General features: G+C 38.6%; 1 protein-coding gene across 1 annotated transcript in view; it reads right to left on the bottom strand.

The window, feature by feature from the left end:
* Positions 1-2049: 2049 nt before the first annotated feature.
* The window catches only part of CDK6 (cyclin-dependent kinase 6), a 125251-nt gene continuing 108815 nt past the window's right edge, over positions 2050-18485 (bottom strand). The window contains exons 5-7 of the mRNA XM_010571100.1: positions 8899-8949; positions 4761-4896; positions 2050-2898 (exon numbers count right to left, since the gene is read on the bottom strand). Of these exons, the coding sequence (XP_010569402.1) occupies positions 2752-2898; positions 4761-4896; positions 8899-8949 (334 nt within the window). The 3' untranslated portion in view covers positions 2050-2751. The remainder of the gene's footprint in view (positions 2899-4760; positions 4897-8898; positions 8950-18485) is intronic.

Below are 18485 nucleotides of genomic sequence, written 5' to 3'. Positions count from 1 at the left end.
TTGAGCCAACACTAATCTTTAGCTTAAAGTGTTATCTTCCCTCATTTTTGTTTTACCCCAATAATGTACCTACATTCAGCAATCATATTCTCTTCTAGCCTTTGCTTCGCTAAGCTTAATACAACAAGCTCTTCTAACATGGAACAGATGCACATCTCTATCTGAGAGTTTTAAGCCTGATTTGAAAATACCCTCTTCTCCCCTACATTTTCACCCTATGTTTGTTGGAGAGCTCTGGGAGAGTTCCCTGACAGCTGCTGGAAAGCCACACCAGCTGAATGCCCTGATAAATTATGTATGATAGCTCAGCACTAGCTAAAATGTGGAATGTTTTTAAAAGTGCTAGACTGTGTAGAAAACTTTTATATTTGTTACTGTCACAAGATTCTCCTGAAATTTGTCTCTGTTCTAATTTTTGTTTAAAAATGGTTAGCAAATATTTCACTCCGGCCCATCCTTTTCTATAAATGTTAAAACCTATTCACACTGAGGTGCAACATCAGTGCTGTGGGCTTGCAGTTCCCCTTGGATGTAGAAACAGAGACAATGACAGAGGCAAGGCCAAGATTTGAGGGTTAGCTGCCATGACCGCTCCCTGGCCTTCAGCTTGCTGCTCGCAGAGCTTCCAAAATTCTTGTGTTTTGCATCTGTAGTATCTCTGAGTGCAGATGCCTCATGCATATTCTTGCCAAGCCTAATTTGCAGCTTGCCTGTTCATGCTGGTAGGTTTTGCATAGGCATCATTCTGGGCATGGAGGAAAGCACAGGTCACTGCATGCATGCACGCAAGTGGTCCTTTTAAAACCTGGCTTATTTAAAACAGACCTAATTTAACCATACGTCTCATACTTATGTGTCTAACAGTAGTGAAAAGCTTTATCCAAGAGACAGATAAGATCCACTCACTATCCTAGCAATGGACCATGTCCCAGGCAGCACAGATACCTGAAACAGAGTTAACAATGAAGCTTGCCACAACAGCCAGTCTATCACAGGACTGAGAAACCTGCCAGGGAGATGGCTACAAGTTACCATGCCACAGGTGGGAAGATTATATTGCTCAACTCACTGCTAAGGACCAGCGCTTCTGCCAAGCATGCTGTGAATAAGGATATAATGTTGGCTCACTAGCTAGTCAAGATGAAATAGAGATGAGGAAGATAGAAGCTTAAGGGACTATCACAGGAGTAAGCAAAGCTAGCTGCCTCACTTATCATCAGTTATACTGCAATAGTGTATATTTATGGTTTTATGGTAAGGGCTAACTTGTTGGACCAATATTTTCCCCCAAGTCATATCCAGGTAAGTGCACTAAAGTCATGCTTGGGAACAGCTTTTATGGATTTAAAATATTTCTTTTTTTCCCAGTACAGTATTAAAAAAATAAAAGATTCTTTTTAAAATACTGAAAATATATTTTAGTTAAGGTAAAAATACTAAATATAAAAATTTAATGTAATATTTAAAATAACTGTGCTATAAAGGCATGTGAATTGCTTAGTTATTTTGACATTCAATAATGGCACATTAACCCTAGTGGAAAAGCATGTGCCAGTATACCCACATGGTGGTTTAGGAGAGAAGCTCATGCATTTCTGCATAGAAAACAAGTTTGCGTAATAAATGACATCTGAGGCATTTTGAGACACTAATGTTCATGCACTTGCGATCCATAGGGGGGTATTGCAGATAAGGCAGTGCCGTATACAGCATACAATTCAGCACAAATACATATCTGTGCTTATTACAGGTATAGGATTCTCTGCTTCTGAACTGGAAAATTTTTTTCTATTTTCCTTTTTGGCTGATAAGCAGAACAGGTTGAAGGTGAAAATCTGTATTGATTTTCATTGGCTCTGCTCATGTCTTTGGGCTGCATATCAGAAAATATGGAATGAGAGAAAGAAAATGTGTTTGTAGCTGTTTCCAGAGGGGAATGCTGGGTTAGATGATGGGCTAGAATGTGCCTGGATTTCAACGCAAACTGACCATTTGGAAACTGAAAGAGTCTTTAAGAACAGGACTCTAGAAGTTTGTTAAACACTTGTTTTTTGCAACACACACACAAACGTAGATAGATAATAACTCGTTTGTGTATGAAAAAACCTAAAAGTTGAGACATTTATTATGATCACCATCATCACTGTTATTTTCATAAAGTAATGAAATGATAAAATAATCCATCCAAGTTTTCAAGTGGGGAAGCACCTGCATTTATGCTATGAATGAACAGTAGCTGGATGTATTAATGCATGTATCAGTTAACTGCAGGTTGAGAGATCTGATATTTCAATGCCATTCTTTAAATATCACTGTAAGAGATCTCATAATAATTAAAAAAGTACCAAATCATGCTTCAGCAGCTAGAGAGAGAGATTGCATCATGTTTTGGCAGTAACTCGATCGTCCTACTCCACACTGGCAGCATTCAATATTAAAAGGATAAAATGGCAGCAAAACTGGTCAGCAGCTTCTCTTCATCTGGAGTTTTCCCAGGTAGATAAACAAAACAAAACCAAACCAAACATAAAGCTGCAATGGGAGCAGGTCAAAGCCCTGGCCCTTGTGTTGCTCTGATGAAAGTAAACTAGATTGATTTTCTTGGATAAGCACATCACAATCCCAAAATAAAAGATAAGTGCATAAAACCTCCAAATAATGATCTTCGCTAGAAGAGCTATGTGGTTTGTGTGGGACAGTGGCCTTGTCAGCTACACATCTTGTTCATTTATGGTTCATCTTCAGTCAGCATTATGATGCATTCACCTCACTGGAGTTTTGGCTGGATGACATGTGAGAGTCCAGATTCTCCTTGCATTTCTCCAGATCATGGAAATATGGGTGAGAAAGGGCAACATAGGCAGATATTCTCTTGCCTGGATTGAATGCTAAGCATTTCTGTAAGTATGAAAAGAAGCTCGTTTTAACTAAAATGTACAGTTAACAGTGCTAACATTGCATATATACATTAACACATGCCACATTCAATTTATGATCAGTATGAGACACAACAGTGTCTCAGTAAGTGCTGCACGATAAGATGACCATCCATATTAAAACAAGCAGTGGGGTCATAGTATATGAATATGGCATCCCCAAAGCTAATAGAAAATAACAAGTTAGAAAATTCAAGTATTCATAGTTTAGGAAATCCCAGAATTCAGGTTTTCTTGAATTCACATGCACAGAACATCTGTCTCAAAGACTGCAGGGAGCAATTATTCAAGAACAACTTTCGTTGTTTTCTTTTAGTGTCAATGCAGTATTCTTTTGTGGTTATACAAACATGGACAGCATCATAAGGTATATGTTCATTCTTAGGCTCAGCATTTCTACAGGTGTTGGGTCTTTGGCTTTATAGCCTTTATATGCTAAAGTTTTGTGTTCAGTTTCTCCTTCTTCTTCCTAGTTGTACTTCGCTTGCCTTCCTTCCAGATCCTTATCTCAGCCTTTGTCCAGCCAGCACTGAAATCTCTTCCATGGCCTTGTGTTTTATACCTTGTTCTTCTCTTTTCCTTCATTCACCTGCAAATAATATTCTTCCTACTATCCTTGTCTAACCAATTCCTACTCCTACTTTCTTTTCTTGTATCAGAACTTCTATCATTTAACTTCTGAAATTTAATTCAGTGACTTCCAGTCCTACTTGCCCCTTTCATCTGTGGCTCCCAGTTCTCATCTCTTTGCCTAACAGAAACAGCTTCCCTTCCCACCTCACCTTCTAGGCATAGGTATTTGCCTTCTTCCCCCCTCCCATCATCCCTCGTGCTCACTGAGCTCTCTGCCATATATTATTCCTTGTTCTTTCCAGAATCTAATTCTTGTCTATGTCTAGCTTCCTTTTCCAAGCTGCCTGCAAGCACAACAGATGCGTTTCTCCCCTGCCATTTCAAGTGTCCAGATGTAGTTCAGCTTACCGCAGCTGGAAGCTGCAGTCATAAGGACAATGGAGGATGATCTGCTGTTCTGTATAGATAATGCAGGCCAGAGATAGCAGTTTCTGAAGGGACACAGCAAGTCTTTCAAGAGTTGTACTGAGCCCCCACTACCGAGCCCATGTGAACCAAGATCTTTTAAAGGCTTCCAGAGAACAAACTAAGCTAGATTTCAACAAGCGTGGCAAAAGGCAAACTGAGGTAAGGCCACTCCCTATATTCCATTCCAAGACTGAACTTCAGGGCTGGGGTTTATGACATATCTATAAAAATGATGGAAATAATTTGGTTGAATTCAGTGTTACCAGTTGTACCAGCACAATTTGTTTGCTTCTGTTCAATCCTGACATTTGTAAGAGGGAACAATTGGTGAATTCCAAATCTCAAGTTTTCAGCATTCAGTAGAAGGCATGAAGATTTAATCTGCCTCTACAGCCTATTTTCTGCTTTATACTGGGTCCACTATACCATGAAAAATGGTAGATCAGTTTTTGTACTCATGTCAGGCTTATACTATAACAATGGCTGAATCAGTGGCACAACAGTGGTCAGTAATGAGGATCTAAGCATAAGGTCTAAAGACAGGTCAAACAGGTACTTCCCTGACACAGTTTCCTAGTCTCTAACTATTCTCAGCTCTGACACATCTTGAGCTGGTGGTGTCCTTGTGCTGATGTTTCACAGATTTACATGAATTTGCCTACCTACTTTCGAGCTTTTCTTTAATAACCCCATTGAATGGAAACATAAATGTTTCTTGGCATGTGGCATGCACAGTGGGAACTATCGGTCATGCGGTTTGGAGAACAACAAATAGAAACTTACAAGAAGCAAGTCTTTGCCCAGTTCATCAATATCTGGTACAAATTTTTCAATAGGTTGTGTGGGTCTGGAAGTGAAAGCATTTCTTGGAAGGGCAACGTCATTAGGCCAGTCCTCTTCTTCTGGGAGTCCAATTACACTGTGAAAGGAAAAACATAACATTGGGTCTGAACATTTATGCAGTCTCCCCTTTATATTGATTATACTGAGTGGCAGTTTACTTTATAAGTCTTTTCGTTTAAGTGAGATTAATTGTACAGTAGTGCACTGATCTCTGTGAATAGAGGCTGATGAGCATAGGTCCTCAGTGTGCTTGGTAGGAATCACTCTGTGGCCAGCACAATTTTCTGGCCTAGGTCTCAATTTTCTTTTTTCTTTTTTTTTTGTTTTGTTTGTTTGTTTGTTTGTTTTTTTTTTTTTTTTTTTTTTTTTTTTTTTTTTTTTTTTGTTGTTGTTGGAAAAGGGCTGAGTGCTTTGGAAGAAAGTTGCTCAGCTCTTGACTGGATGGTGCAACATATGTCACTCCAGGCTGATTAAAAGCAGTAAATTTCAAAGGGGAATTGCATGCAAGGATCTTTATTCACAAGAATAGAGAGTGAGAGAAAAGTGTGGGTCAAGATGAGGGTAAGGCAATAAAAGGGATGTTTCATAATGCTTCAAAGCTGTGTGCAGGAATTGTTGCCCAAATTTAAACAATTTATTTGCTTCACAATACAGGTTTTAAAGTGTCAATTCAGAGGTGGCATAGGACTCGAATGTCTTTATGTTTTCACTTTCAGTTATATTTTAGCTTTTCTTTACCCTTTAATAGAATATTTTAATTTCTTTTTATATTTCTTTATGCTTTAAATTCTAGAAGATATTTATACTTATTAAATAATCATGGTAAGGTTTAAAACCCAAATAAATGAAATAGTAGGTAAACCTCCAGTGATGGATCATATCTCATACATTTCATGTTTTAGTCTGATGCTAATATTTGCGGGGTTGAAACGCGAGTTTCTGATGGAAATTCTGGAAAAGACCATACATTACTTGTCAGGTTTCAGGGAAAAGAAATTTTTACAGATTGTAAAATCGAGATTTTTAATGGAAACGCTGACAGGTTAAGACAAGAAGGAACATGAAAAAATGGTCACTGAATACTTGGGTCTGCACTAAGCCCAAGACCACTAGGGAGCAGCATTGACCTTTCTTCTTTTTGAGGTTGGTAGTAAGACTGGGTGAGGCCACGGGCCAAACACTTTGATGTAAATCATAGGTTACCTCAGTGGAATTACTCCGCATCTACCTACATGGGTTTTAGATTGTAATTTGGCTCACCTAAAATACCTCTGAAAATTAATATGTCTTCAAAACAATGGCATGGCTAGAAGGATAAAGCAATTAAAATCTCGGGACAATTTAATTTTACTACCTCTGAAGACATCACAGCTCTTGGGAAGTGGTAAGTTAAATCTGTATGAAAAATTGAATATGATTTTTATCACCACAGGTATGGTGGAGGTATGGGGCAACTCCCTTGGCCACAGTGGTTAAAGCCATGTGATTAGCTGTTTGAGGATCTGGACCTGTATTAAATTTAATATGAATAGCACCTCAGGAAGATGGTTGAGTTAAGTATTATAAATAACAATGAAGTTTAACCTGCCATTCAAATGTGTTTCATTAGTCCCATTTTGTTAATGTCTGCATGAGGGAGCATGAACAGGGCAGAATAAGCACAGGCACAGACAAAGCTAACAAAAAGAAACAAGGAGGCAGCCTGTCAGACAGGTAGGGTGGACAAGACCAAGAGTGGAAAGGGGAGACATTTTTAGTTACACACTCACGTAGTGCTCAGAACTGCTAATAATGAATGTCTGAGTAGGTGCCCTCACTCTGGTCTGGTACCACTACCAGTGACTAAGTTTGGGAGTATCTTGGATGAGTTTCACCTCTTGCCAAAGGTTCAGGCCTGGTCTTGAGAAACGCCGAGTACTTTCCACTCCCATTGATCACAATGGGAGACAAGTCTGCTCAAACCATTGCAGCTTTTAGCCTGAAATCTATGAGGGTATTCCACACGCTGATGGTGTCCTTGAAAAGCAGGAAATTGTTTTGGGCCACCTTCGAGGGATTTACCCTCAAACGCAGTGGAATTTTACCTGACGCAAATCAGAATGCACATGTAAAGCAAAGGTAGACCACAGCCCCATTATCTGAAAGAATGCATCACTCCAGATTGCACGAAAATCCCAAAACTACTTTCTGTCCAAATTACTCTGCAGAATGAGTCACTACTGTAGAAGGAAACAATCCTCCTACAAGAAGAGCTATGCCTAACTGTAGGGGGTTCTCCAGCTGTGAAAATACAAAATAAACACTATTTAGCATAACTTCCCCAGAACCCAAGCAACTTTTGAACTATTTAAGGAGAACTGCACAAAAGAAGCAAACCCAAACTTTCTCTTGAAGTAGATGTGTAATAAGGAATTTCTTCTAAAATTAGCACGGCATTTTCTCTTCTTGATGAATTCTTTTCTGCACAGGTAATCTCAGCCCCTAGGGATGGAAATATCCCTGTTGGAGGCTGCCACTAGCAGCTATGCATTTAATCCCATCCCAGTTAATTTTGATTTTTCCCCTTAAATGTCATAAACGAATCAAAATCCTTAAAAAAAAATCACAGCTATGTCTTTTTAAATTATAAAATATGTTGTATGTATCAAAACTGTCTTCATTTAATAAAGCAGAATATTGTAGGACTAAAGGAGTAGCTTTGGCAGAAGAAGAAAAAGTAGACTTTAAGGACTGATTTTTCTGGATTGGGCAGGAAGAGCTATTCAGCGCATGACAAATTAACCACGCAAGTGAGTCACATACACTGGTATGGTATGCAGGAAAGGGAAGTCAACTGTGTGAAAGCAAGACCTGCAATTTAGGAACCTCGCATTAAATAATGAAAATGCTTAGAAACAGATCTGTTATGATTTGAGAACTGGAAAAATGATTAAACAGAGAAATTCAATATTTGTTCTGTTTAAGCTCTTCTCAGAAATTTTACTATCTTCCCTTTGGGATATCTTTAAAAGAATAATATTTCAGCCTTTCCGCCCCACCCCCCTCTCTCTCTGCTATCTATTTCTTATTTCATCCAGATCCCTGGATCCCTGCAGCCTCTCCATACGAAAAGGGAAGACAGAGGTGCAGAGGCAAATGGGCGTTCATTCTCTGGAGTGGGACCAGCCCTATATGGCTTTGATATCCTAACTACACAGTAAGTACATCAGATCTTAAATTTACATGGTTCTTATAAATTCAGAAATATTCCTTGCTCTGAAGAGCTTTTACAAGAAAAAGTTATATAATCCTACTTAATTATCATATCAGTAATATCAATAGCTTAATTTTCTGGTTTTTAACTAAGAACATATTTTGGAAGAGAATTATTCTACCTCAGAGAGTTTGGAGCCCCCCCCCGCCCCCCATTTGATAAATCTAAAGAAGAAAAACACAAACTAGAATTGTAAAATGGTTTTAAAATAAAGCCAATGAGTTCATCTCTGACAAAGCACATGTTAAAATGCTGATATTCCTTCTGTTCTCACAGTTACCTTCCTGACCAAAATATGGATGGTTAATCATTTTAACAGGCTACACAGTTTATTTTAAAAGCTAAAATATTTTCTTATGTACACAAGTCTTTTCCGCAAAGAAGCTGTTGGTAATCGTCTTAGAGATTTCAGTTTAATAACAATTTTAAAGTAGTCTAATTTTGTTTTCTGAAATACACAAAGAAATTACTGAAAAGTAAAACATTTGTGTTTCTGTGAAGAGAATCTCTTGGATCTAACTATTTAGGAATATGCATGAATGGTACATGCACAATATGTTTAAGAGATTTAAAAAGCCTGAAACAGAAGTCTTTCAACTTCCCGATGATGGCTATTAGTTCTGCAGAACTATATTCCATGTTGCTTCCTCCTCCCACTCTGACATAGAATACACAGAAATATCATGTTGCATATGGTAGCAAAAGGAAATATGTTCTAGGAATACTTTGTTCTAGTCACATTATTGCATAAAAACATGGCAAAGAAACCTCACAGTGTTTCAACGTTAAGCAGGTATTGACATAGTGAAACTAGTTATCACTTACTCAAAGATTTTTCCTAGCTGATCAACATCTGAGTTTCCACGGAAGAGTGGTCTGAAAGAACAAAGAAATATTTTTAGGACATGACTTGCTTTAATGAATATGAATTTATATTTGTCATTGACAGCTGCCAACATAGGGTGAAAATGTTATTTTTTTTTGTGACATCACTTCTTCTGCCTCCAAGTTTTATCCAGTCTGTGAGTGTACCTTTCAAGTTTCTATGAAAACTGATAAAAGAATGGACAGATGAGACATATTTTTGAGCATGCTACTTTTGAAAATGTAATTGCATCCTTTAACATGAATGAAATAACTTTCTCTCAATGAATACCTTCCTCTGAATGATATCATTAACAAATATTTTTCACTATAAAGAACACACTTAAATAGCTGTTTATAGAGACAAAACCAGAGTGAATGTCATGCAATTCATTAAAACATAATAAAATTAGACATTAATTGTTATGGCTCTAAATTCAAAATTAAATTTCTTGCATATTGTATTTTGGAAATGTTCTCCTAGGTTTAAAGGGTCAAATAAATGACAATGAATTTGTGAAGGTCTGTAAAGAATGGGGTGTGAAACGGTACAGAATTTACCTTGAAGGAGAGGAATACTTCTGCTGCATAAATAAAGATATGTTCAGGAAAGAAACAAATTAATAGGCAGAATGTCCAAAGGCTTTCAGAATAAACAGCGTCTCAAAATACTTTCAGAGAGTGGTACATACTTTTTCTTTTCAAAGTGCAATTTAAAATATTTTCACTCATGGTTTATAAAATACTATCACCCCATAGTGCCTAAGTAAAATACAAAATTCAGATTTGTATGGCTGTATGGCTGTATTACCATCTTTGTGCTGAATTCAGTAAGGTGTGATCAACAGTGCAATTTTATGTGTAAACTCCCAAGACATTCCAACAGATTACTGACAGATGATTAAGGATCCAGCCAAGAATGAGGGCATCTGTGAAGATCAGGCCCCAGATGTTGCGTACCATTTTGGTTCAACAAATGGTAGATTACTCCAAGAAATGCAATTCAGACACACTGCAAACTGAGATACTAACTTGGGTTGATTGATAGCCAGGCTGCCCCTCTCTTCTGGAGCACAGCTCTTGGAGTACAGTGCGTGCTCTAAACTTAGAGTTACAGTTTCCAAAACTGTTCAACTGAGACCTGGTGACTTGACAAACAATACATATTTCCATGTTTTCACTGGCAGCCTTTGGTTACGGAGAAACGTCAGTTCTCCTGCCTCGCCGCATACTCCTTTTCTTCTGTCTGATACAGGACCTTAACAGCAGTGATAGTCAAAAACATAATTTCACTGTTGCTTTTCATAGGACAAGACATCTCCCATCTACACTGGAAGAGCAACAAGTACTCAGCTATAGTCTTTCCCCTCTCATTGCCCATACGCAGGAGCAGGTGTAGGATCTGGATCTCCTTTTGCTAACCATGAGTTAATTCTGAAAAATGGCGCTTTACATCTTGACACTCACATAGACAATAGAGCTCCATGTCTCTGCCTATCTGGTGGGTCCACACCAAATACAGTAAGTAGACCCAGAACACTGTGACATTTCTCAGGTAAACATAGTAGTCTCTGCAGAAATCTGTGCCACCAAGAAAAAGAGCAGAGCAATAACTGGAATACGTGCTGACCATCTTTGATGAACTAAACATGCATTTTGTCTCCTTCGTGTTTGCTGCCATTCAGGTCATGTTGTATCAACTTACACCGCAAACTGCTTTGCGCAGGGACATTGAGAGAACAGTTTCTTCAAGTCTGATTTGAAACCATATGACATCAGATTGAAACTCATGGGGTAAAATGCGGTAGCCTGTTGCTTGTCTATAAAGGGCTTTATTTATTTTGATTCTAAATAGATCATAAATAATCCTACGCGCTGCTTCCTGGATATACATGATATTTACTAACTGCAGCCTCTTTGACAAGACCATTTCAACTCATACTTAGAGGTTTCTGTATTTTTTTAAGCTTTAAGGTATCCAGCAATACTGGCTTCTACAAAAACCCAAAGTTTAACTTCATTCAGACAGGAATATCTACTTCTGCTGTAAGTTTTGAGCCTGATTTTCAAAATGTTCAGTAGCTACAATCCTAGTATTGTTTGTGGCAGCAGAAACACTCCATATCTTCCAAAGTCAGAAAATATGATAACCTTAGACTTTTTTTTGAATGATTGCTTAGAATTATTAACATACGGTTACTTTAAGTATTTAGTTTTGGCTCCAGCATTAGAATATTGGGGCCCTTTAAACTAACAAAATCTACACAATCAAATAATTCTATCCATGCAAATGGAAAGCTGATTTAATGTTTTAAAATGTATGTTGAACCTTGCATTAATGTGAAAGCTTGGCAAAGTCAGCCTTGTTCGCAAATCACCTTAGGCAGTGTCATGCCAAAACAAGTATGATTCTTGGGATTTTTAAGGGAGGTTTTTCCCATCGTTGCTGCTGTCTCAGATTCACTAAGGGCTGAAATTCTTTTGAATATATAATTATACAACACAAGGTGACCTTCCAACATACTTTGATATTTCATCATAATGAAGTGTTATTAGTTCATCTTTCAGCCTCCTATCCACCCCACCATCATGACTACAATACAATGCCAACTTCAGGTTAGGCACCACTAATGTAATGAAATTTGCCTCATGAATTTTGGCTGGAGGTTCAATTGGAATATTGGATGTATGATTGGGGAAGTATATCCACTTAATCAGCAGCTGTATGAAGATCTCATCTCACATTTTGGCACTAGATACTCTTTAGTAATGACTTGCCAGCACTGCAATTCCAGCACACATAAAAACTTTCACCTCAAGCCAATTGTTTTTTTAATTCTATTCTTAAAGGTGGACATCAGCTATCCCAGTACCACTGAACTGGGAGCATACTCAGCAGCCACAGAAATGTAAAATTTCACCTTTGTTCTTGGTATCTTTCACCTGACTTGCTCACCCACTCACTCCCTGAGGTTTATTTATGCAAGCTCAAACCAGAAGTCCTTATTTGGGGATATGTTCTCCTCCTTGTGATGATAATCTGTGTAAGACTGGTTAAACTCTGGGAGTCTGATTTTGTAGAATTCCTTCTTTTTTTCCTCGGGAAAGGCATGGAGAAGATGTGAGTCTGTCCTCTGACTCCAAAGAACTCCTAAAATCTGTGTGTACATGTGTCTCAGGAAGAGGGATATTCTAGTGGAGGAAAGGGCTATCCATTGCCTTTTGGTTCCTTGATCTTCTCAACCTTCCCTGACTTTGCTTGCTACAAAATTCGTGCTCTGAGGGCTCTGACGCCATTGCTGTTACAAAACACACACTTGAGTAGGGAAGAAGATGGGACGAAATAACTCACAGTGCACCTAAGACCCTATTTGCTCAAGAAGTCTCAGATGTTGTTGTATCCCCATAACTTCCTATTTTTGTTGGTTGTTGCTTCTTTGATTTTTTAGGGAGAGGAGAGGAGGGAAATGTTACTGGAAATCTGCAGGTGTCCATCTTGTTTGACCACTCCTCCTCCAGGCCTTGGAGCTAGACCATTATCCACTGCCTCTGGAATGGTGCCCACTGAATGGAGGAAAACCTGTTTCATGTCTAATGGAGGACCAGAATACCCTTAGCCTACAGATATGAAGATGAGTTGGAGGCACCCTATTACTACCCCGTCCTGGTAAAATAAACTCCAACTGACTCAATAAGCATGTACCTTAGCTGTCGACGTACAAAATGTGCAGCTGCACAATTAAATGGATATTAGCTATGAGTCTGCATTGTGACTATTTTCACAGATAACTCTATCTACCTTTTTATATGGCAGCCCAACACAAAGATGCCTGTAACTCCTGGGCTGCATGAGGAACACTGTTGCCAGCAGGTCGAAGTAGGTGATCCTTCCCCTCTGTTCAGCACTGGTGAGCTGGTGAGGCCACATCTGGAGTGCTGGGTCCAGTTCTGAGTTCCCCAGTACAAGAGAGACATGGACATACTGGAGACACATCAGCAAAGGGCTACAAAGGTGATTATGGGACTTGAGCATCTGACGTATGAGGAAAGGCTGAGACAGCTGGGACTATTTAGCCTAGAGAAGAGAAGGCTCAGGGGGGATCTTCTTAATATATATGAATATCCGAAGGGAGGGTGCAAAGAAGATGAAGCCAGGCTCCTTTCAGTGGTTTCCAGTGACAGGACAAGAGGCAATGGGCACAAAATGAAGCACAGGATGTTCCCTCTGAACATAAGGAAACACTTTTTTACTGTGAGGGTGACTGAGCGCTGGCACAGGTTGCCCAAAGAGGTTGTGGAGCCTCCCACATTGGAGATATTCAAAAGCTATCTGGACATGGCCCTGGGCAACCAGTTCTAGGTGGCCCAGCTTGAGCAGCAGGGCTGGACCAGATGATCTCCAGAGGTCCCGTCCAACCTCAACCATTCTGTGATTCTGTGATAATACAGAAATAAAAATACAAATCACAATATAAGGTTGCAATGTAAAACCTCACAAATTCTGAAAAAGTTACCATCTGCTTATAGTTTAGAAGGACTTGCACCACTAATCTTCTGGCTGAAAGGCTCTCATGCTTATACGTAGCTGAACAAATTAGATTTCACCATGCACCAACTTTAGGCTCTTTTCTCTTGTCCAAAGGAATATACTCAGCTCATGTTGTTGTCTCATGCTGAGTTTCACCTTCACTGAATATTCTATCTACCTGAACTGGATACTGGTGTCTGAGAGGTTGAGTACTTTATTTTATAGACACCATGTTTCATGTCTGTGCTACTCAGTAAAAACTGAGACATAAACATTTCCTAAGCAAGTCTCCATGAAAAAATTTTCCCTGGTGCAACTCCATGGACATGCCCAAGCAATTCTAAAAGTATTGTATACAATGACAATGCAAGGACACCCAAGAGATAAACGAGGTTTAACTGTAAACTGGCTATATTACTTCTAGACTTTACTTTCAGACTTTGGTCTACAAAGCAAAGAGGGTTTGTAACTTTCCATAAGAAAAGTTAGAATTTTCATAAAGATTGGAATTAAAGATATTGATAAGCATTGCTCTAGTCTATACTGCAGTGCAGACACAAGAGAAAAAAATAGTCTAATAAAACCACATGCACTGAGGCACAGGAAAAGATTTCTGCAGGTTTTTGATAGTGGCTGACATTTTGAACTCATTAGTGACATTCTGATTGGAAACTATCTTTCCATTTCTGACATTGACTTATTAAACTACAGGTAATATGGTAAAACTAATCAGGTAAAATGGATCAGAAAGTCAAGAAATTCTCTTTCTAACCAAAACGTATTACAGAGCTATCATGACAATTCTAGAGTTCCAATACAAGTGCCTCCAAGGCTAGACAAGCCTTGTATCTTTCCAGATATGCAAGAAATAACTTCCAAAATAACTATCTGGATTCTTTCTGCTAGTCCTTTTGCTCAGTGTGGTGACAACAGCAGTTGGGAATCCCATCCCCTTCCTTCTTATCACCATAAGGATAATCTCTTGATTACTGACTTGAATATATACAATATTCTCAGTGAATAGTCTGTGTATTGGCAATCGACATGTACTCAGTGAAGTCATACAAGAACCCCCTAAAATGAAAAGAGCATCATGGGTGGAAAAGGTACAACTTGCTTGTTGGGCAAGTAGGGCTTAGACAGTCTGGTTGAAGAGATAGCAAGGAGAAGTGTTGGGAAGAAGAGCAGCGATTTCAGAACAGGTAGGTGCTGCTTTGAAGGCATTAGACAAGATGGAGGAGGTGTTGAAAGTCCATGATAATTTGACAGAGTGGAGAGAAAAATGTAAAGGGAAAGAATATAGCAGCAGATCATGGAAGTGGTACAAGGAATTTTAGAAGTTGGTAAGGTTATAGTAGTTAAGTCTAGGAGTTTGTATGTCTTTGTGTATAAGAACAAGAAGGTGATGGTGAAGAAACTAAAAAAGCTAAAGCCAAGAAGCATTTGCCAAGGAATCCTGTATCGTGCCATGGGAAACCTGCCAAGCTACATAGTGTGTGACTCAAAGATATATTTAAATTATGGTTTTTTTTCTTTTCATATTACAAAATATGAATAGCTGGCAAATAATTTTGCCAGATTCTTAGTTACTTGTTATGAAGAAAATATTTTCATTTTTAGAATTAAAAACAAATAAGACCTAAATCTAGATTTATGAGATGACTAGAAGTAACATGATCTAGACTGTCCTGTAGAAACCTTTATTCAGAGGGATTATTTCTGAGCTGATTCCTCACTCTTGTTCCCACCACTGTTTCTCTTTGACAGATCCCCTGGACAAGTCCGTACTGCAGGCATGAAAAGAGAAACTAAGGCAAGATAAAAGGAAAAAATATGTATCACTGTTTAAAGATGAAGGCCATTTGCTCTTCTGATAGGTAAAATGAATACAGTACAATATAAAACTTTACTCTGAAAATAGGCCACAGCTGACAACATTGCACGCTCTGGACAGTTACCCACTTCCAGTCACAAGTGACTTGCCTCAGCTGTTGTGCAATTCAGAGTTCTCATTTTAAATGTAACATTTTTTGTACTTCTCCCTCTCCTTTCCCTTTAATAATATCTTTGTGGGGGTGGGTGCCAGACACAGCATAGGAAGAAGTTACTTCATGTAGAGCTTATTATACTTGATCACAAATTGCTCAAAACTTTTAAGAAACTTCTCTTCTCCTACATCTAAGAAGAAAGATGACATAGATAAACTTTACGACTGAGAAAATACTCTTCAGCTAAAATCTGACAGAAAACAGATCAGCCATCCTGAGTTTCTCATTTTAGTCTTAACAGCCCAATTTTTAAACTGAAAATCTATCATTCTTCAAGTAGGATAGTACCACAATCATGAATAACATCTCTAAGATAATTTGGGCTATATCAGTATTAAACTATTATTAGAATCAGGTCTAGTACATCAAAAGAATTGCAATAATAATTATTTTCTCTGGAGTTTCTCATGTCATCCGTTAGAGCAGATAAAGGAAAACATGTAGTTTCTGGAAAACTACTGCAAACTTCCAGTGCTGTAGTGTGTTGAATTTGTTCCCCATTGCTATTTAAAATGAAGTAAATGAATTCTAAAACTAAAGATAATGTTCTGACCCCTAAATGCACATAGAGTCTATTTCCTAAGAAACATATGGGATTTCTGCCTGAACTGAGAAAGCAAGGGGCTTTCTGAGCTGTGTGTAGATAAAAGCCAATGACAGAAAGACCCAACTAGCACAGTGAGCTTTCAGGACAGTTCATGTACAGGTCCAGAGCTACTAGAAATGTGGTTGGAAGCTGCAAGCCACTGGTGTGCACAAGGAGGTAAAAGGTAAAATAGAAAACAATATTAACAGTGAGAGAGAACACACTAAAAAAGATTAGCCATCACTTTGGGGGTTAAGTTTGCTCATCAGATGAATGTTTCCTGGTGTGGGTTTTCATCATGAAAAGTTTGCACTGCTTTGCTGCAAATGATTGTATTACAATTGTATTATGTGCTGGACTTTCTGAGGGTTTTTAACATACAGGTTGGCAGCCTGGGAAGAGCCAGAGTTGTAAAGTGGACCAGTCACAAGGTATTTGCAGATGGATATGCATGTTCCCTTTGCATGCATAACTGAAAGGGAAATGTTAGTAAAAGGGAAACCAAACAGAGGCACTGTGTACAGCTTTACGACCAAAGCAGGGCCAGCCTACTGTGTCGATTCAGCTGTTGATTAAAAATACAGCAAAAAGCAAGAGAAAGAGCATAAATGAGAGAAAATATAAGTATCTTCAAAGCTCCCTTAGGAACTGGGCAAGGGAAGATCTTTTTCTGGGTGCTTAACATTTGCTTGGCACCTTTCATGTAAGCATCGTATTTCAAGATCCCAGGTGGCCTTGGAGCAGAATGATGGGCCTCGTCCCCCACCACTGACATAAAAGGGAGCTTTATCACAGACATCAACAACCCCAAGATCAAGCCAAGTGAGATCTAGTTGCACAACTTCTTATAAGAAAAAAAGGTGCTTCAACAGAAGGATACACATATATATATATATAAAACCCCCGAAGTAAGGTAAGTGCAGATATTATCTTTGACCAGAGTATGCTCTAACATGGGCAGTTCTCATCTGTTCCCAGGCAGAACTGCTTCAGCATTCGTCATTTAACACTACTTTTTGTAATGGAAGAGCCTTGATAGGTTGAATGTCCTTCACTTATTCCCTCAGCACACACGTCACAGTTCTCTTATCTGTGGACATTTGCTTTTCCAGAAGATTTGTAGGTTTATTTCACCAGGGCTTTAAGAGTCGTTATCTTAGCTCAGGGAGCATGATATAACACTGGCATTTTGAAAATTGTTCCAACATATGAAGCAAGTTCTGGAAATACATAGACAACTGACCCTGGAAAAAGGGAAAGGAAAAAAAATGTATGGTCTCTGCTTGGAGTAGAAAAAGAAGCATTCCTCTTGTTTGTACTGACAGTTGTACCAACAATATGATTTAACTATTTGTGTGTTAAACACCCACCTCATCATTGCACACAGTTAAATTACATCTACCTTGTCAGTCAGCAGTTTGAAGCTTAATTATGTAACTGAACTGCAGGCTTCTGCATTTTTATAGCATCCTGAAAGAACTACTGGTATGACAAATACAATATGGTCATGCTCTTCCCATGATCACTTATTTAGTTTTCTGTATTCTCTTCTCTCTCATGAATCTATTTTATATCCCCTTTCTAAACTTGCACTCTCTAAAACTGCCATGCTTCTTTGCTCTTCTTGTGCAACTCCGTTTTAGGGTTTGAAGGCAGTAATTGAACTATGGGTAAGATAAAGGCTGTCCTATGTGGATGGACAGGAGCCAAGAGGGCTCCTTCCTCTCCAGTTCACTCACATAAGCAATGGTGCAAATCAGTGTGCGGGTTGCTGTGTGCAGGCAGTGTGTGTGCCTGTGCAGAGCTCAGGAAAATACTCACCTCCAGGTGTTTGTGCCTGTGAACAAATTTGCCCATATTTTCCTTGTAGAGATCGAAATCCTCCTTCCAGAGCATGCCAGAGCTGTTTTTCACCACTCATTTCATTTAACTCATAATTTAGTCCTCACTTAAAAATCTAGCAGACAGCACTCCAAAATGACACGTTTTAGTCAGAGTGTGAATGTGCTCCTTAATGCTGTAAAGAAGTGGATTTAAAACATCTATACCACAGCAAAAGACGTACCTTCAAGGTAAGCAATAGGAGTTTGAGTCTGTTCCTAGTCTTTATCAATTATGCAAATGAAAGGAAAGCAGTCTTCTACATGAAGTATCTACTCCTTTATCCTGTGTGAATTTTCACCGTGAAAATCTATTCAAATCACAATTTTCAGAGATACAGAATTAATTTTTTATAGTTTCACAACTTTTCTTGCAATGTCAAGATGACTCTGAGAAAGCTTATCAGTTGATATTTACCATATTTACTGGTATAAAAAAATCCTTCTAAAATGGACTTTGCTCTGAGGGTCCCTCTAATGCTGGAACTAGTTTTAATCAAGGGGAT

Source organism: Haliaeetus leucocephalus, unplaced genomic scaffold (assembly GCF_000737465.1).
Source record: "Haliaeetus leucocephalus isolate CR32 unplaced genomic scaffold, Haliaeetus_leucocephalus-4.0 Scaffold0, whole genome shotgun sequence".
NCBI classification, from domain to species: domain Eukaryota; kingdom Metazoa; phylum Chordata; class Aves; order Accipitriformes; family Accipitridae; genus Haliaeetus; species Haliaeetus leucocephalus.
The sequence above is the reverse complement of the archived record's forward strand: the minus strand, read 5'-3'. Positions and strand labels throughout refer to the sequence as shown.